Source organism: Galeopterus variegatus, unplaced genomic scaffold (genome assembly GCF_000696425.1).
Source record: "Galeopterus variegatus unplaced genomic scaffold, G_variegatus-3.0.2 Scaffold2131, whole genome shotgun sequence".
NCBI classification, from domain to species: Eukaryota; Metazoa; Chordata; class Mammalia; order Dermoptera; family Cynocephalidae; genus Galeopterus; species Galeopterus variegatus.
The window spans coordinates 134,854-155,831 of record NW_007728242.1 but is presented as its reverse complement, the minus strand read 5'-3'; the positions used below and the strand labels follow the sequence as shown (position 1 = coordinate 155,831).

The following is a 20,978-nucleotide window of genomic DNA, read 5'->3' as shown; positions in this document are numbered from 1 at the left end:
CAGCATATCTTCAGTAAATTTCTTCCAATTGCATTTTTTAAAAGTTACCTGTCCTGGGAGCAGTGGTAGGAGATACGGGCTGCTCAGATGGGGTGGGCCCAGAGGGGACAGCGCTAGTGGGCAGTGTTGGGATGCTGTACTCTGTGCTCCTTGGGGTGACTGTGACAGCAGGGCTTTGCTCCACAGGGGCTGGGCTGAATTCCAGGCTGGCTGGAGGATTATGGGAAGGCATGAGAACCTATGAGATCAATTACAAGGATAAATTGTTATTAAAAAAAAATGAAGCACTAAATTAAAAATAGGTTGATCAAACTAAGAGAAATCAATTGACCAGCATTTTAAAAACCAGGTAGTGGGTCTACCACAATTTTAAAATGCTCAATTTTCTTGAACTTTCAGGCATCTGAGTTTGTGAAGTGTGTGCTAATGGATGAAGCTGTTCACCGAACCTGCAATCACTAAGAATAGTACGAAATTCAGAATCACTGCAAACCCGGGCTGCAGAATAGGTGTTCCTAGCATATTATAGTGGAGCCTCTGCAAATGCATAGGATGAACAGGATTTTGTTTTTAGATTTATGGAGTCCTGAAAAATTATTGCCAAGGTGAACTAAAGGCTGAAAGTAGACACTGGTTAAGGTACCTTGGATTAAGGTCATAAAGCCACCAGGAAATGGCTTAGGCGGGGGAAATCCCTAGTCCTGCTCCTCTCTAAAACATTTGCTTTCCCACCACGCTGCTTCTCCAGCTGGAATCACATGCCAATTCTTACTTTCACTATTCAGTGATCTACCCACAACCTCCACCACAGAACTCCTTGCTAAGTTATCAGGGTGCAAGTTTCTCTCCAACACACCCAACCAGAGGAAAATGACTCCTCTACAGAAGGAACGGAACATCAGCGTCCCCATTTCAGCCCTTCAAGTTAAGCTGGGACTAGTCAATAAAAGTCTCAAATGGCCATTGTTTCTATTTTCTCCACACTTACTAACTTTGTTGTTTTTTTGTTGTTTTCTTTTTTTGTCGTCTGGCCAGTATGGGGATCCAAACCCTTGACCTTGGTGTTACAACACCATGCTCTAACCAATTGAGCTAACCAGCCAGCCCTACTCTTACTTACATTGAAACAACTTATTTTAGGTGAATCTGTCTAGTCTTGTCCACTTAAATACACAGCTGCAAAAAATGTCCTTTATCCTCTACAAGTTTGATCTGATCTGTTTTTCATAGACATCCTATTCAATAGCACTATTTTCTATGATGCTGCTATGAACATTTATGTACAAGTCTTTGTATGGACATATGTTGTCATTTTTCTTAAGTACCTAGAAGTGGAATTGATGGGTCATAGGGTAACTCTATGTTTAACATTTTAAGGAATTGCCAGACCATTTTCCAAAGGAGCAGAACCATTTACATTACTATCAAGCAGTGTATGAGCATTCCAGTTTCTCTACATGCCCACTAACACTTAGTAACCACTTTTTTGTTTGTTTTGTTTTTTATAATTCTAGTCATCCTAGTAGCTGTGAACTGGTATCTCACTGTGGTTCTGATTTGCATTTTCTTAAAGATTAATGGTATTCATGTACATCTTTATATCATAAGCATCTTTTATGTGCTTATTAGCCATTTTTCTATCATATTTGGAGAGATGTCTATTTAGATTCTTTGCCCATTTTTTTAAATTGGGTTATTTGGTTGGGCTAGCCAGTTAGCCCAGTTGGTTAAAGCGTGGTACTGATAACACCAAGGTCCAGGGTTCAATCCCAGTTCTAGCCAGCTACCCCAAAATAAATAAATAAATAAATAAATAAACTGGGTTATTTGTCTTCTTATTAGTTGTAAGAGTTATTTATATATTCTGTATACAATATTTATGATATATGATTTACAAATATTTTATCCCATTCTATGGGTTGTCTTCACTTTCTTGATGTCACCTGAAACACAAAAGTTTTTAATTTTGATGAAGTCAAATTTATCATATTTTTCTTTTATTGCGATGCTTTTGATGTCTTATCTAAGAAATCAATGACTAACCCAAGCTCACAAAGATTTTCTGGTGTGTTTCCTTATAAGTGTTTTACAGTTTTAATTCTTTCATTTAGATTTTTGGTCCTTTTTGAGTTAAATGTTTTAATAAGGTATAAGGTAGAAACCTAAATTCATTCTTTTGTATGTGAATATCCAGTTATTCTAGTACCATTTGTTGAAAAGACTATTCTTTACCCAATGAATTGTTTAGGCACATTTATCAAATGCAATTGTACTATTTTAAGCACTTTTTTGGTGAGAAAAGAGACCTGAGTTTGATATTTCTTAATATGCTATGTATCTAATGTTTATAAACATTNCGATGCTTTTGATGTCTTATCTAAGAAATCAATGACTAACCCAAGCTCACAAAGATTTTCTGGTGTGTTTCCTTATAAGTGTTTTACAGTTTTAATTCTTTCATTTAGATTTTTGGTCCTTTTTGAGTTAAATGTTTTAATAAGGTATAAGGTAGAAACCTAAATTCATTCTTTTGTATGTGAATATCCAGTTATTCTAGTACCATTTGTTGAAAAGACTATTCTTTACCCAATGAATTGTTTAGGCACATTTATCAAATGCAATTGTACTATTTTAAGCACTTTTTTGGTGAGAAAAGAGACCTGAGTTTGATATTTCTTAATATGCTATGTATCTAATGTTTATAAACATTTATTCAAGGATTTTTTTTAAAAGTTAGTGTGATAGTAGGGTAAAATTTGTATTTCAGTGTAAAATAACACATTGTCTACAGGATACCCTTCTAGGTTATCTGATTCTAGTCTTTCTAGTATTTGAGCTATTTTGCAACTTTGTAAGTTGTAGGGAATTGATAAAAATGCAAAATAATTTTTATCTACAGACATGTAGATTTTGCCCTGTCTTGCAGAGGTTTGATTGAACTCCCTCCTCTTCTCCCTGGAAAGCCAATTTTACCTCCATTCACACATTCATTTCAATATTCTTGATCATTGAAATATACCTGTTCTTCAGATTCTCTTGTGAAACCATAATGATTAATGAGTAGAATAAAATCTCTAACATATGTTCATTTTATATTTGTATAATTCATAATTTTACCTTCTTTGATAATTATCTTTTAACATAACCAGCCTCAAAAGACTCAGCCAAAAGATTTTTAATAGAGCTTGATTTGAGATAATTTCATCCACAGAAGCTAGAAAGTAAGTGACTTAGCAACACAAAAGAGGGTAAATTATGTTAATATTTACTGATATGAGCAAAGAACACAGTTAATTAATTCACATTATTTTTAATTGAAAGTTTTAAAATTTTAATCCAATTACAAGTACAGAAAAATATAGAAACTTTGTGGGGTTTTTTTTTTTTTGGCAGCTGGCCAGTAAGGGGATCTGAACCCTTGACCTTGGTGTTACAATGCTGTGCTCTAACCAACTGAAGAAACTGTGAACTACACAAAAATATAAGAAAGCAGAAATGAACTGTCTGATATTCTTAAAAATTAAAAATGACTTCTAGGCTGGCTGGCTCATTTGGTTACAGCAAAGTGCTATAACACTAAGGTCAAGGGTTTGGATCCCCAAACCGGCCAGCTGCCAAAAAAATAAAAAGACTTCTAGTTACTTTTTTTAGCAATTTTTTAAGGTTGAGATTACAATGTACAGTCAATTAAATACAATGTTCTTTACTTCTTCTAATCTAAGTACTGAAATCTTAAATACTATTTTCCTTTAAAAAATTTTTTTAAAATTTTCCTTTGAAAATTCTTAAAGGACTCCCATGTCCTTTTGTCTCTTCATTTCCAACTGTATTCAGCTTCCTCTGATCAACACACTCACTACATTCTCATCTAGTCCCAGCCATTTCCCAAACGAGTAGCCTCCGAGCTCTCCAGTTATCCTCTCCTCACAACACGGTTCTCAACCTCTGTCTTCCTGACCTTCTGCCCTTAACACTTGGACTTTTTCCCTGCTTTTGGTATCTTTACTCCCCCGATGATTCCCATTCTTTTTTCATCTGGGTTTTTCATGCAAAGCTCTGTAAATCTTACGTTCCCTACTTAGAACATCTCTCCTATCCAACTGATGCGTCATGGCACTGGTGAATTTCTAGCAATCTAAGCACCTGTTGAGTTTCGAAGAAACCTACTGTGGTAGATGTTCAAACCCTCTGGGTATATGTGCTGTGTATATTTGCTGTCCCCTGGGACTTCTATAAAATCCTCGTTCACCTTAAATACTGGTAGAGGCATCTCTAGGGAGACATTTGAATCTTCATTAGTTGGCTGACTTGAGAAGGAAGAACTATTTGTTCTTTTTAACAGCCTAGTCATGAAAGAACAGCAGAGGAACAGGATATTTTGTTCACCTTAAATACTGGTAGAGGCATCTCTAGGGAGACATTTGAATCTTCATTAGTTGGCTGACTTGAGAAGGCAGAACTATTTGTTCTTTTTAACAGCCTAGTCATGAAAGAACAGCAGAGGAACAGGATATTTTGTGTCCTGGGAGGCTCTGAGAGACAGTCATCTTTCTTGCCACCATTTGAGACAGGTGCCCTTAAGGGGAACCTACTTATGTTCATCCAGCCTGAATGAGTGCCTGGCTACTTAGACTCAGCCCCTCCCACCCCAGCACATCCTCAGCACACCCACCTCTTTCCCAGAGCTGTTGCTGGATTGTTCCTGGGGCTGCAAAGCCTCTTCTTTTTCCAATACCTCTTGTGAAGATGGAGTAGTTGCCAAGGGAAGCAACAAACTTCTCTCTGGGGCAGGGGTCCAAGCCGACTCATTCACTGCGTGGAGCTCTGGGTCCTGCTGCTTCTCTGCTGATGCTGTAGCGCTGTTTCCAGCAGAGGAGTTGAAGCCTCCCTCGCTGCCAGGAAGCAGGCCCCAATCGGTGTACTCGGCACTCCCTCTAGGCTCCTGCTTACTGATGGGCTGGAAGAGGTCCTGCTCCAGCTCCCTGTAGTCATCTGAGTACTCAGACATCTCCTCTAGGCCCTGATCTTTGCCTAGAAAGGGGAAGTCCTTTCTGATATCCTCAGGTGAGTCCCCCCAGGCTCCCGAAGGGGAACCCCTATTCAATATCATCTCCCCATAGTCCAGCAACTGGGCAGACCTCTGGACAGGCCTGAGCACAAAGGTGAGATAAGACCTGATGGGGCCCATCTTCTTGGGCTCACAGTTCTCTTTGTGTGGGCAGCTCACCAGGTAGCAGCGGCCCTCAAACCACCAGGCCAGGTCACAGCTGTACAGGTCACAGCAAGCAGCCGTGCAGTCCACCACAGGGAAGGTTTGAGGCACCCGCATGATTCTGGTGGTTTTCAAGTTAGGTAAAATGACTGCATTGGAATACGTCCTCCCTTCACTGCACTGCTTACAGGCACAACCTGCAAACAAGGCACTCTCTAATGAGGAAAAAAGGCATGTCACAGGGCAGCAACTCTAGCCTAAGACCAGAAAATGCGAGCCTCACCAATCCTTGGCCAGTCTGGCAAGTAAATAAACAATCAGCACTTCCTACAGAAAAACCATTATATTATCTTGCAGTCCATCCATCAAGCCACCCAACCTTATATTTATCTTCCTATCATCCTAAACTCTTATCCATCCTCCACTCACCCATCCATCCATCTATCCTTTTCTTCTGTCTTTCTACCCTCCTATCCCTCTATTCTTCCACCCACTCACCCGCTCATCCATCCATAGCTTCTTCCACCTTCCACACGCTCTTCGATCCATCCTTTCTCTCCATGTAGTTTCACTCCACGTGATTAACAGAAACATTCTTCTCCATGTTTGTATTATTTTACATTATTTTAAATATTTTGTTCCTCACATAATATTCAGTTACACAGGTTTACTTTACAAAGTAGCATCACGTCTTTTTTACTGTTGTTTAATTTTTTTTTTAATCTCACGGGCTATTCTGATAATAGATCAATTGACAGGAAAATATCAAAGGAGAGAAAAACTTGTCCTCAGTACATATCCAGAACCAACTAGTTTTAATAAGATTCTGAATAACGAGCCATAAATGTTAACAGCCAGTCACTATAGCAGGTATGAGAGTGATGCTATGCAAAGTGTGGGCCGCTGTGCTGCAGGCCTGTGTACTTGGCTCCCATTCACAACCAAATAACAGAAATGGAGGCTTTTACAAACTTCTGTGGTGATTTGTCATTACCTGAAATCAAAGTACAAAATCACTTTTCTTGCATTCCTGTTTGGTTTTTGGCATTTTACATAAGAACCAGTCTATAACGGATTGGACATAAAAACAAACTGGTTCTTTGCCACATACACTTTGAGAATTACTGTGTTAAAGTTCTGCTGCAGGGGGCCGGCCCGGTGGCGCACTGGATAGTGCGCTGCTTGGGAAGCGCGGCGGCGCTCCCGTCTGAGGGTGCGGATCCCACATACAGACCGGTTCCCGCTCACTGGCTGAGCGAGGCGCGGGAGCAACACCGAGGTTTGCAATCCCGTTGCCGGTCCCCGGTCCGGTACGGGGGCAACACTGAGGGTTGCAATCCGTTGCCGGACACGGAAAAAAGACAAAAGACAAAAAAAAAAAAAAAAAAAAAGTTCTGCTGCAGGACTCAGAATGGCAAGAGGTTTCTTTCCTAGTGATGGCTCGTCACTGAGAGTTCTTTTAATAATTGTTATTTTTCTCATAAAAGGTACTCTCAGAAATTTGTTTTAACTGGAAATAAGTAAACATGGCTATGTGCAGTATAGGAACCATGTTTATATTTACCTGTATACACTGTCATTGTTACAGAAAATTTTTTTAAATAACTCAATGCCAAACATTGACTCTAGAGGGAAGACTAGTTACTTCAGTTTAATAGGAATTAGATATAATAAACATGCATCTTTCCCAGTGAATAAGCTTGCAAAAAACTACCTTAACTAAACTGGAATGGCATTTTCTCAAATGCAAATCTATTTTGTTAAATCACCAGAATAGTTTTATCCTTTTACTTTCTAGACAAAAGCTTAATATCAACTATGAAAAAAATAACAATATACTCCAGCTGAACATAACAAAACAGCATCTCTTATCAAGGTCAAGAGATTAAGAAGGGTATAGAAGAGAGAAAGAACTAATCTCCAGCTCCTAACTCTATTCTCAAAAATATTGTGTTTATTTTTAAAGATACCACTACACCTCTGAGAGACCTTAAAATGAAGACCCAATGGGCCGGCCCATGGCTCACTCGGGAGAGTGCGGTGCTGATAACACCAAGGCCCCGGGTTCGGATCCCATATAGGGATGGCCGGTTCGCTCACTGGCTGAGCGTGGTGCTGACAACACCAAGTTCAGGGTTGAGATCCCCTTACCGGTCATCTTTTAAAAAAAAAATGAAGACCCAAGTTAGAGTTTTTTTTCCAAACCCAAATGCCACGATATGCTTTAGTTCCCTTGAGAAACTGCTATGTCTTCTCCTTTTGGACAATGTGATTCAGGGAAACATCATGTTTCATTTCTGCCCTTGGCCACCAGAAAGCTCAAGAGCCAACTTTTAAAACTATGCCACAGCAACCACTCTACAGGGAAAAGGCTGTGATCATGGCACAAGCAAATTGCTTCAAGGGGGTAAGAAGACCTTTCCATGGCAGAAGGCTTCAACTCAAAGCTTACAAGCAGTTTTCAGTGTGGCTGGAGGTGGAGACCTGGTACACCTCTGGGGCAATCATACCTTTGCTCTGCAAAAAGAAATGCCTCAATAGGGGCTGTCTAAATAGACATACCTCAACCGGAGATCTTAATGTTAAATAAAGAAGTTTGAGAAGATGGAGCCCCCAACAACTAAGTCATTCTTCCTCTGGGCCAAGTTGCCATAATTACTTCAGAATTGATTAGACACAGTGAGAAAGCTCTTGAAGCACTACCAGACTCCTGGAGACCAGAGAGCCTGTCACCCCTGTTTGTATGTTCTACAAATCCTAGCCCAGTCCGTGAACGTAGTAGGCACTTGACGATTGTCAACAAGTCAGTAAAATCATGGGTTAGCATTTAACAAAGGTAAAGAAGATAGAGAAGGAAGACAAACAAATTGCAAATAACATGATTGGGACACAATAACTCAGGAATTGAAATTTCGAATTAACGGAGAACAACTCATAAGAAAAGGGCAAAAAGGAATGAAAAGGTGGAGATTTGAAGGGGGAAAAAAAGAATGTCTAAACATTAATGACATTATCTAAAACATTAATGACAGTGTTTTCCAGAGCACAGAGTTCATTAATTATGAAATAAAGGATTATTTTGTCTTGCACACTAAGCAGGGATGAATTTAATAAGATGGACAGATGGGGTGGGGTGAGTAATCTACTGGGCATGACAAGGCTTTTCCAATGGTAGAACTTTCTGAAGTGGCCCTCACATCATGTAAAACAGTGCTTCCCAAAATTTAGGTGCTCCTTACTCATCTCCAGGTGCTTGCTGAAAACCCAGATTCCTGAGCCACACTCCAAAGGTTTCTGATTCAGTAGGTCTGGAGCGGGGGCATGAGAAATTGCATTTTAACAAGAGGCTCTCTCAGGTTATCCTCATTATGGCTTTAATATGCTTTGACAAACTGCACAGAAAAAGTTTCTCCAGCTATATCTTCACCCTCAGTCCCTTGTACACGCAAATAAATGGACACAGCTGGCCCAGCCTTATCACAGATTACCAGAATTGATGCTCAACAGTGATTTTATGCCATGGGGGTGTCCATTATTAGCAAACTAAGTATAATGCAAATAAAGATTTATGATAAGGGCCAGCCCGGTGGCGCACTGCTACAGTGCGCCGGTTGGGAGCGCGGTGGCACTCCCGCCGAGGGTTTGGATCCCACATACAGACCGGTTTCCGCTCACTGGCTGAGCGAGGTGTGGGCGCAACACCGAGGGTTGCGGTCCCGGTCAGGTACGGGCGCGACACTGAGGGTTGCAATCCATTGCCAGATACGAAAAAAGGAAAAAAAAAAAGATTTATGATAAAAGGGAGTCTGATCTTTCCGGAAAGATCTACTATGCAATTCTTTTAAATATACAAATGTAAATTTTTCTTACTATATATGAAATATGATTTTATTTTCCCATGAAATAGTCATGGTAATAAAAAATTTAAATTCCTATTTCCACAAAACCACTCATGCATAAGATCTACCTTTCATGCCTTTTATGTGAAAAACAATTCTATTAGAAAGCAAATGGCACTTTCATCTCAGATTGATCTGAGTTGCTTAAGCCAGTTAGGAAGCTCAAGTCTGACACCAGTGTCCCGAGGGCAATGGTTTCCTACCTGCAATGGTTACCAGCAGCAGCAATGATGAAAGCACACCTGTTGGGGGCACCATTCTGCACCACACAGTGGGTGATGACAGGCTTCTGAGGTAGCCCTGAAAGGCTCTTGGTGCAGGCTTCTTTGATGTTTTTAGGAGCCAGATTTGGCCTCAAGAACTTCAAAGGAGAAACAGAAAAGAGACAGGAAGGAAGAAAAGGTAAATATGGAAACATACAAAATTATTTCTGTCATTGGCCTCAAGAACTTCAAAGGAGAAACAGAAAAGAGACAAGAAGGAAGAAAAGGTAAATATGGAAACATACAAAATTATTTCTATCATTTATTCATGTCAGTGGGGAAGCCTGTCCTGTTCACATCACAGGGCATATCTCAGGCAACCATCCACCCACAGAAGTTTGCTCAAATAGCAGGCACAGCTCCTAAGAAGAGGCAAAGAGTAAACAAAGACCAACCAAATGAGAAAAGCAAAGGCTATTTATTGAGTTTGTTACAGCAAGGGAATCAGCCAACATCACTTGCATTTCAGCAGAGACTCTAAAGCAAGCAGAAGAGTGGAAAAGCTTCATAGTGGAAAAAAGAGAAGGCTTCACGTGTGCCCTGACTGGAGGCTGTTGGCATGGGGAAGCTATATGTGGCTATCTGGAAGCAGTACATCCTATGTGATTGGCTAGGAGTGCATTTTTGGTTTTCACTGGTTGGTCGTAAGTTGGAAGAGGGGACAAAAAATTACGGAAATTGTCAGTTACTAATCAAATACTGGTCATTGGGGCCTACTGTTACAGAAGTTATTGTTTAGCTTTCTGGATTGTTATTAGAGATAGCAACCTGGCTTTCTGCAAGTAGGACACAGCAGCCTGGCTTCCTGGGTTGCTTATTGTAGATAAGAGGTTGATATCTTGGGCAGATTGCTGCAGTTTGTAGGTCAGAGTTCTATTTTTATATAAGGTCTGGCTATTGTTTGTATATTCAGTCTCTCAAAGCCCAACCCTATGAAATAATGATGAAATAAATCATACTACTATATTTCAACAATTCTAAGATGTAAATATTTTCACATTTTACCACCTCTGATAACAGTATGTCTTAAAATTGCAGTTGGCCAAGTGCCAGTCAGGTGATAGATGCCACAGCTTGTGCATGAACATCAGTCATTTAGAACCAGTACCAGAGGCTTGGAAAAACGTCCCAAAGACAACACGCAGCACTCTCTTAAGAGATGTTGCTTCCCTAGTGCTCATAATAGCACACAGGCAACACCATGTGGATATGCGTTGACAAGTTATTTGGCAGAAATGATCTAAAAAGGTAAGGAAATTTAGCAATACACTAATTTATTTCATTTATATCTTCTTTTTTACATATGCACAAGAATGATTTATGGTAAAAATCTGTTTAAATGCCTCCCAAAATCTCTTTTAATACATATAAATATTCTAAATGGTAAGAAAGCAATGTGTTTTGGTTTAATTGGCAACATTTTTTTTTCTTTGTGGTATTTAAAATAATGGTGCATTTCAGGGCTGGCTGGTTAGCTCAGTTGGTTAGAGGGTGGTGCTGATGACACCACAGCCCAGAGTTCAATCCCTATACCAGCCAGCCACCAAAAGAAACAAAAAAGTGTAAAATAATGGTGCATCTTAACAATCATTAGCATCTTAGACTCAATGAAATATAGTAATATTAGCACTTTATTTTTGCCTGACATTTTTTTCAGTGTGAAATGCACAACAATCCAAATAATATTACTATCTCCATCTTAAAGATGATGAAATTGAGGCTCAAAAAAGTTAACTGATTAGCCCAACGCTGAAGAATCAGTACGAGGAGGTCTGCACTTGGAGTCTTGTCTCTGGACACCTCTGGATTCTCAAACAATATTACTATCTCCATCTTAAAGATAATGAAATTGAGGCTCAAAAAAGTTAACTGATTAGCCCAAGGCTGAAGAATCAGTACGAGGAGGTCTGCACTTGGAGTCTTGTCTCTGGACACCTCTGGATTCTAAGTCCTTGTTATTTTAAATACATAACAAAGGCTCCCAAGAGGAAACATACAAGCTCATGTTCTAAAACCTAGATAAGGGTTTCCTAATGAGTGTGTCAGAATCCTGCTGTGAGTTTCAAGTTGGTATGCCATGGTAAACTAGAGTGAAGTTCATACCAGTCTCTCCCCATCCACCTCTTCATTCCTTCTCCATCCATACACGCACAGCCTTGTAATAGAGAACAAGACTCCTTCTCACCCCATCTCCAGAAATAATGCAGTGCAGTTAAAAATTGGTAAGTGTACTAGGGATGACAGAGTGGAAAACACCCCACCAGAGGTCTCCTAGTTAGTCAGTCATTCAAAAATGAATGTGGTGATGTAGGGAAAGTGCGAGGCAACTGGGAAGAACAAGGAGCCTACAAGCAAAAGCAAACACATAGCAGCATTCTCTGGAAAGAGGGTGTTTGGAACCACTAGATCTTGCTTTTGAGTTTTCATCAAGAAACCACTCAAATCACAAGAATACTTCTGTTGAACTGCACTGAGAGTTCTGTCACTGATGACATGGAGCAAGGATGCTGCCCAACCAACAGCCATCACTGGCCAATGCCTGGGAAGGGAAAGGGGCCTGCAAGGGGCCTGAGTTATTGAGCTGAGCTAAACCAAGATACCAGGAAGGAACCAGAGCAAAGGTGATCTAAGGCAAAGTCAAGAGGTGGCTTTTACAGGTCTTTGTGTCAGGACAACAAAGGCCATCAGAAAGCTTCGATAAGGTAAAGTGGAGAATGGAAAGAGTAAGATTCATGCCTAAAACCCCAGAGGAAGAACACCTTGTGGTGTAAACAGTTTGCCACCAATAACTTCCTTTCCCTCCAACAAGAAAGTGTGGCTTAAGACAGAATGTGGACAGAAGGGGAAACTGACCATCTCCCATCTGCAGCCATTGACCACTCCCTAACCAAAAGGCTGGAGAAGAGCAACTGGCCCTCCAGAAATGGCATTCATCCAGCTGCCCAACGTGCTGGGGCCCAGAATAGCAACACTGCTATGAGCCAGGGATAGTTAATGAAGAATCCCATGGATGAAGACTGGGCCTCTACTGTACCATATGGGACTTTTGGGCACATTAAGAAAAAGCACCTCTTGGGATAAAGCTCCTAAGGCACACAGCTCGGCAAATGGACAGTGGGCCAAATTCCCAAATCCCACGCCCGTTTGGTGGAAGCCTTTGTGCAATGTACAACCTTCACAACCATACTGTACCTGGAAAGCAATCCATCACTGTTATCCCAGGGCAAACTCACAGTGCTCAGCAACAAAAGCACTTCCTATTCTCAATACCATATTTAAGGTTCTTTTATTCAGTACATCAATATAAGCAAACAATGGATCTCCATTTCCTCAACATTAAAAGGCATATGGCCTAGATGTTATCAAAGTCCCTTCAGCTGTCATAGTTTATAGGTTTTGCTTTTTAAATACATACTTAGTACCTTATGGGTTAAATTATGCTTCGACATATATTATCTTGTTTGATCTACTTATAACAACTCTCTCTGAGGTAGGAATTCTTATAATGCCCATTTTACAGGAAAGGACACTGTGTCTTACAGTCAGTCTTTAGACTCTAGATCCCGGCGTTCCCTGCAGCACCCATAGCCCTCCCTGTGGTTCTGTGAAGTGAGCACAGTCCACTCTGGGTCACTGAGGAAGATCTTTCTTGCTTATTATTCAGTCTCTGCATTGCTTGACTGACTCATGCTCTCTCCTGCTGCTTGCCCTTTGCCCACTCGCTGTTGTTTTCTGTCTTCATGAAAGGGAAAGAAAATTTTTTAAGTATGCTTCTTAACAATTTTGACCAAAGGTAAAATTGAACCTGAGTGGTAAAGTAGGACTTTTAAAATAAGGCTTAAGAAGTTCAAAATGTTATAAAAAGTACAAATCCATATATCCTTACATAAACTCTGCATGGATCAACTTTATACATGTAAAGTTCTGAAAGGACATGCCCCCCACCCCAGGTGAAAACTGGTGAAAATATGAATGCTTTTTATCTTTTCCTTTTTTTCTCTCTCTTATCTGTATTTTCTTTTCTTTCCTTTCTTTTTTTTTTGGGGGGGGGGAGGTGGTGTGGGCACACACAGCTGGCCAGTACAGGAACTGAACCCTGGACCCGGACCTTGGTGTTATCAACACCACGCTCTAACCAACTGGGCTAACCAGCCAGCCCCCCGTTTTCTTTTGCTGGCCAGTGCAGGGATAATATTTTCTTCTAAACTGAACACATCTTACCTTTGTATTATTAAAATACAATTGTTATTTTCATTTTTAAAGAGGGCTTAGATAATTTGAACTGGTTATTCTGACATAGCTGCAAGAGAGATGTAGGAAATATATTGCTGGCATAATCCTGCTCCTAAACCTCGCCCCTCTGTGCTTCCTGCATGCATTGCCCCTAGACCATCTGAAAACCCCAACTGCATTCTTTCTCTTCCTTTAGGCAATCATGATGACATTACTGATTCAGAGATGGAGGAAGGCTTGGGGATGGGGTCAGAGAATGAATGAGATGTAAGAATGGGGTTTAATGGTAAAACACAATACAAACTATTTTTTCTATAGTCTCTTACTCAGCAACAATCATCAACACAGAAGACCGATTTCTATGCCAAATGTGTGGGGATTTCTCGCCACCAATAAGCAAGGGGGCAATTCTCCCTCCAGCAGACACCAGCTGGGTGTCCTCTAATTCAATTCCGACACTATCTACCTGAAGATAGCATCAGATCCCACAGGTTGAGGGCTCAGTCCGCAAGACTGTCCCCTACTTCAGATGCGTGTTGCAAGTCCAGACCTCTGAAACTTCTGACCAACCGGCTATAAATCAGGTTTCCCACAGCCCCCCTCCTTGGGTTCAATTAGTTTGGTTGAGCAGCTCACGTGTTGAGGGGAACACGTATTTACTTTTACTAGTTTATTATAAAGAATATTACAAAGGATACAGAGAAAGAGATGCATAGGGTGAGGGATGGAGAAAGGGACACAGAGCTTCCATACCCTCCCCAGGCACCACCCTCCAGGAACCTCTATATGTTCACCTATCTGAAAGCTCTGCAAACCCAGGCCTCTTGGGTTTTTATGAAAGCTTCATTATACAGACATGATTGAAGCATGGACAACCATGTACAAATGTGATTGGATAAAAAGGGTCTGATCTACCACTAACAGACTGGATGGGGAAACTCAGAAAGGCCTGTTTGTTCACGTTCTTCCTGACCTGTTGTGCAGCATTCCTTCCTCCTGGGCATGGAGCAGGTCTTATGACCTGCAATCAGCCAACGAATTTCCTGCCTTGGGGAGAAAAAGGAGCAGGTGAAAGGAGGGCAGGAGACGGTCAGAGAGTAGCATGAGCCAGGAACCATGGATGAAAACCAGTACATAACTATCATAAGGTCACAGGGGTGAGCCCAGAGATGGGGTCAGAAATGGACAAAGCACAGAAATGTATTCAACAAGTAATGACAGAGCACTTGCTATGCCAGGACCTAGAAAAGGAAGGGATGAGGGTGAAGGATGAGGTGAGGGTGACTGCTGGTTCAGTGAACATTCTCCCCTATTCCTTAGTGATAAAACTCAGATAATTATTTGGGGCACCAGGATACCCAGCTAAGAATACATTTTCCAACCTTCCTCACCCCATGCAGCTTGGTGGTCCATGAGATATAAAAGAAACTACTGGACAGGACTTCTAGGCAGGGCTCTTTTTTGCACTCTTCTTTCCTTCTTCCTGCCACTTAAAACAGGACGCGAAGGCTTGTGCCCTGGCAGCCATGCTGGATTACGTGGAGGCCTGGAGAATGCAAGCCAATGCTAGAGAGATGGAAGGAGCCGGGGTCCCTGATGATGTCGGACTGCCTACCAGCCCTGGACTGCCAACCTGTGAATTTTTCTGGGGAGGAAATAAACTTTTTTTTTCTTTTATGAATTAAACTTTTATCTCATTTAAAGCTACTTTTTATCTTGAACTTTCTATTATAAGAAGACAGACCTAATTCTAACTGATAAGTAACATTTCTTAGTCTTTTATTTTTTTCCCCCCAGTTTATGTGTTGTAAAATGCTTAGGTTCAGGTAAGCTCAAAGCAGAAACACAGTGAGTAACAGATGCTTTAGGGAGATTTCAAATAGTATAAACCCAAAATTTTATGACAACCTAGTAATTTTTTAAAGTGGCAGATATGCTTCTGAATTCTGAAATCATTTACATGATAGCATTGGAGATTTCAAATAGTATAAACCCAAAATTTTATGACAACTAGTAATTTTTTAAAGTGGCAGATATGCTTCTGAATTCTGAAATCATTTACATGATAGCATATGCCCCCTTATAGGAACAACTGATTTTTGTTAAGGAGTATGTATATTTTCTCTCCAACTAAATTGTAAACTTCCAGAAGAAAAGAAGCAAGCTTAAACATTTTGATTTCTAGTTTACTAATTTCTCATCTACCATATTAACAATTTTAGTTTTAAAAAAGCTAATACTTAATTCAAGTATGCATTTGAAATAAAAATATGCTCTTTAAGTTAAAAACATTTTTTAAATGTCAGATGATTTCAAAATTGTTGCTATTCATGTCAAATAACCAACTGTGAACAAAATAATTCATGGCATAGTAGAAAGAAGATATTTAAATGCCTATTTTTAAACCTTAAGGAGCAAACGATTAAAAATATGTATATATATATTAAGTTGTATTCAGTTTCTCCTAAAATTCTAACCATTAACAACAGCCAGTTGGAAGACATAACTGAAGAATACAGCAATAAAAAAGAAAACTAACAACATAATAGAAGAATATAGCAACAGCAACCAAAAATAGAAGACCTAAAAATGAATTTAACAAACTTTAAAATACTGCTGAGAAACACAAAGAAACTTAAATAAATGGAGAAATACATGAATAAATGTTCTTGGACAAATAACTCAATATCATAAACATGTCAGTTTTTCCTAAATTAACCTATAAATTACTGCATTTCCAATAAAAATGAATGGAATGAATTTTTATTTGGAAGAAAGGGAAACTAGACAAAACTGATTTTAAAGTTCACATGGGAAAATAAACGAGAAAGGCAGTCCAAAAATTTTTTAAAAGAAGAGAATTGAGGGGAAAATTGGTGAAACATCATATTATAAAGCAATAATCATTAAAAGAGGATGGTAGAGGTGCAAATATAGATGACTGAATGGTACAGATATTCAAGAAATGAATGCAAATACTTACAAGACTACAGGATATGATTTTAAATGTCTCAAACCTGTGGGGAAAAATTAATTATTACATAAATGGTATTGGAAAAATGGGTAGCCAGTTGAAAAACATGCTAAGTTGTATCCCTGCCTCATACTTTACACCAAGATAAATTCCTAATGTAAAAAAACAAGACCACAAAATCACTACAAGAAACTATGGGATTGATTTTTGACAAGTGTTTCAGGACAATTCAATGGGGAAAGATAAGTCTTTTTAACAAATGCTGCAACAACCAGATATCAACAATGTGAAGGAATGAAATTTGACCCCTGCCACATATCACATTTAAAAATTAACTCAAATTGGACCAAAGATCCAAATGTAAGAGCTAAAACTGTAAACTATTAAAAGAAAACAGCTATAGGGGCCGGCCCGGTGGCGCACTGCGCTAGTGCGCTGCTAGGGAAGCGCGGCTGCGCTCCCACCGAGGGCTCAGATCCCACATACAGACCGGTTCCCGCTCACTGGCTGAGCGAGGCGCGGGGGCAACACCGAGGGTTGCGATCCCATTGCCAGTCCCGGTCCAGTATGGGGGCGACACTGAGGGTTGCGATCCGTTGCCGGACACGGAAAAAGACAAAAAAAAAGAAAACAGCTATAGGGGCCGGCCCGGTGGCGCACTGCGCTAGTGCGCTGCTAGGGAAGCGCGGCTGCGCTCCCACCGAGGGCTCAGATCCCACATACAGACCGGTTCCCGCTCACTGGCTGAGCGAGGCGCGGGGGCAACACCGAGGGTTGCGATCCCATTGCCAGTCCCGGTCCAGTATGGGGGCGACACTGAGGGTTGCGATCCGTTGCCGGACACGGAAAAAGACAAAAAAAAAGAAAACAGCTATAAATCTTCATGACCTTGGATTAAGCAATGGTTTCTTAGATACAACACCAAAAGCACAAACAACAAAAAAATAGATAAAATGGACATCATGAAAATGAAAAACTTTTGTGCTTCAAAGGATACCATCAAGAAAGTGAAAAGACAACCCACAGAATGGGATAAAACTTTTTCAAACCTATATCTAATAAGGACTTATATCTAGAATATATAAGTAACTATTACAACTCAAAAATAAAAAGAATTCAAATATGAACAAGTACCTGAATAGACAGTTCCCCCAAAAAGATACACAAATGGCTAATAAGCACGTATGCTCACTGTCATTAGCTATCAGGGAAATGCAAATCAAAAAGACAATGAGATACCACTTCACACCCACTGGCATGACTAAAATAAAAAAGATAAATGATAAAAGATGTAGTCAGGGATGTGAAGAAACTGGAACCATCATGCACTGCTGATGGGAATGTAAAATGGCACAGTCACTTAAGAATACAATTTGGCAGTTTCTCAAACTGTTAAACATAGAGTTGTTATATGACCCAGCAATTCTATGTATATACCCAAGAGAAATGTAAACAGATTTCCACAAAAAAATACGTACATGAATGTTCATAGCAGCATTATTCATAATATCCAAAAAGTGGAAACAACCCAAATGCTCATCAGCTGCAAAATGGATAAACATAATGTGATATATCCACATAAGGGATTATAATTAGTCAATAAAAAGAAATGAAATACTGATAATTGTTACAACATGGTTGAAACTTGAAAACATTATGCTAAAAAAAAAGAAAGAAAAACATTATGTTAAGTGAAAGAAGCCAGTCAAGAAGAACCACATAATGTATGTTTCTATTTACATGAAATATAATAGTACACTATTCTGTACTTTGCTTCCTACACTTAACAATAAGTCTTGGTATATACGAGTACATGAAGAGCTGCCTCTTTCTTCTTCACAAATGCAGGGTTTTTCATTACATGAGCAGACGGTAATTTATTTGACCAGTCCCCTGTTGATGAACATTTAGTTGTTTCCAGTCTGTTCGCTAATACCAATATTGCTCCAGGAATAACCTAGTGTGCACATGATTTCATAAATGTTTAAGTGCATCTGTAGAATAAATTCCTATAAGTGGAATTTCTAGGTATTTTCATAGTGCCACATTGGCCTCCACACAGATTGTACCAATTCACACCCCCACCAGTGAGGGTTGAGATGCCTGTGTACCCCTACTCTCACCAGCACAGGGAAGTGTGAGACTTTTTTCATATGTGACAATCTCTTAAGTGAAAAATGGTATCTCCTAGTTTTTAACTTGTATTTCTCTTTTTATGAGTGAATTTGAGCATCTTTTGATGTATTTAAGATGCGTTTATATTTTCTTTTCTGTGTTCTGTCTGTTGATAAAATTTTCCTATTGGATTGTTATTGATTTGAGGGTCCTCTTATGTATTAGAGAAATTATCATAGAATAGGCAAATCCCTAGAGACAGAAAGTAGATTAGTGTTTGCCTAGGGTTAGAAGATTGGAGAAATTCTCATGTGTATGGCGTATCTTTTTGAGGTAATGGAAAGATTCTGAAGTAGATGTGATGAATATACTACAAGCCATTTAATTGTACAATTTAAATAGGTGAATTTTATGATATGTGACTCAAATCTCAATAAAGCCTTTTTTAAAAAAGAAAAGAAACTATGGGAGATTATGTTTATAGTCTTTGAATGTGGAAGGCCTAGATATGGTATGATATGACCTCAGAAATTTTATTAGAAAAATATGAATAAATTGTATGCATTAATAAAATATATAGGTAAATAAAAAGTTTTCATGGGAAATTTGACATTGCCCATAAGTGATGTCAGAATATCAACAACAAACCGGGAAAATATTTGCAACTCACGTATTTGCAACACAGACAGAGGATAATTTCCCTAATACATAAGAGGACCGTCAAATCAATAACAATCCAATAGAAAATATCGTCAGCAGGAGACTGGTTAAATAAATTACAGTCTGCTCATACAATGAAGTAGCCTGCGTTTGTGAAGAAGGAAGAGGAAGCTCTTCACGTGCTCGTATATACCAAGACTACTGTTAAGTGAAGAAAGCAAAGAGTGGAACAGTGCATACAGACTCACCACCTGTCAGAAAAGGGAAGGGGCTGGGGAAAATACACATATAAATTTGCTTGAAAATGCATAAAATATCTCTGGAAAAATACACAAGAAACTTAATACCTGTTATGACTAGAAAAGAGGGCTCAGAAAGAGACTTTTTTTTAATAAATGGCCTTTTATACTTGTGAATCATGTGAATGTCTTTAATATTTTTAAAATAAATATATTAATATTCCTGCCATTACATTTGGTAGCTGGATGCTTAGATTTACCCAGCATTAAGAGCTTTGAGTAAATAACACCAGAGTGTGGTAAGAAAGGGTATGGGTTACATGCAGGGAGGGAATCCCTCTGCACATTACACAGAAGGAATGGGGGATGAGTAGAGTGGCCAGATTTAGCAAATAAAAATATAGAATTCTCTGTGAAATGTAAATTTCAGACAAATAACAAATTTTTTTTATTCTGCAATATTTGGGTCGTTCTTATACTGTATTTTGCCTGGCAACCTTAGCTATGAGATAAGGCCTAGACGCCCCTGGCAGCTAGTTTAGAATTACATCTAGTGTGTGTCTCTCCCCAGAAGGTCTATATACACAACACTACCGAGAGAAAAAGATCACATTTATACTTCACTCATAGAAGCAAAAGCTCAACCTAGATTTCAGTCGATATCCTGAACCCCTACTGATTTATAAAATCATTTAATGTCAGCATGAACAACTTATTAACAAGAGAAAGAACACAAGGAGGTACCATCATTCAAGTGAAAGAAAGAACCAAAGAGAAAGACATAGGAAAGAAGCCATTAAAAAAAGGAATGTATTTTTATTTTAATTTTCAATTTTTTGAATCCAGTAATCTTTATTTCACAGTGAGATGGAATTACCATGCTGATCTGAAATAAATTATTTTTCAGAGCCAGCTAACAGCTTTCATCTCAGCTGGGGCTGAGCATATGAAAAAAAAATCCTATAAATGAAAGCCAGGATCCAACATAGCCAGAATCTGGTATTTACTTAACTGCCTTATTATTTGGTAAGGTTTGCTCAGAACGATCCTGTAGAGAATGGGAGGAAATATATTACTCATATATTTTGCCTTCCATCTCACTGCAGTTGAGTGCACTTTGATTTTAGAAAAAGTCACTGCCGCTGTGACCAATAAATGCAGGTCAGTCAAGTAAGAACAACTCCAAGACGCCTCATGGCAGGTCTCCTAGGACTAAGATGAATTGTGTGCATGTTGCACAGATAAATTCACAGGATGGAATGATCAGTGTTAGCAGTTCCTGAAATGTGCCAGGACAGATGCCTCAGGAGAAGAGGGCAAGTGCTCCAAGCCCTCAGGACATGCATGTCTCAAGGCTAGATTATCACACCGCAAGTAAACATT

The 20,978-nt window shown here is 39.4% G+C and overlaps 1 protein-coding gene across 1 annotated transcript in view; it reads right to left on the bottom strand.

Moving 5' to 3' along the window:
* The window catches only part of KIAA0319 (KIAA0319 ortholog), a 49,008-nt gene extending 39,539 nt beyond the window's left edge, over nt 1–9,469 (bottom strand). The window contains exons 1-3 of the mRNA XM_008580586.1: nt 9,315–9,469; nt 4,673–5,409; nt 49–238 (exon numbers count right to left, since the gene is read on the bottom strand). Of these exons, the coding sequence (XP_008578808.1) occupies nt 49–238; nt 4,673–5,409; nt 9,315–9,369 (982 nt within the window). The 5' untranslated portion in view covers nt 9,370–9,469. The remainder of the gene's footprint in view (nt 1–48; nt 239–4,672; nt 5,410–9,314) is intronic.
* Between the last annotated feature and the right edge of the window lie 11,509 nt (nt 9,470–20,978).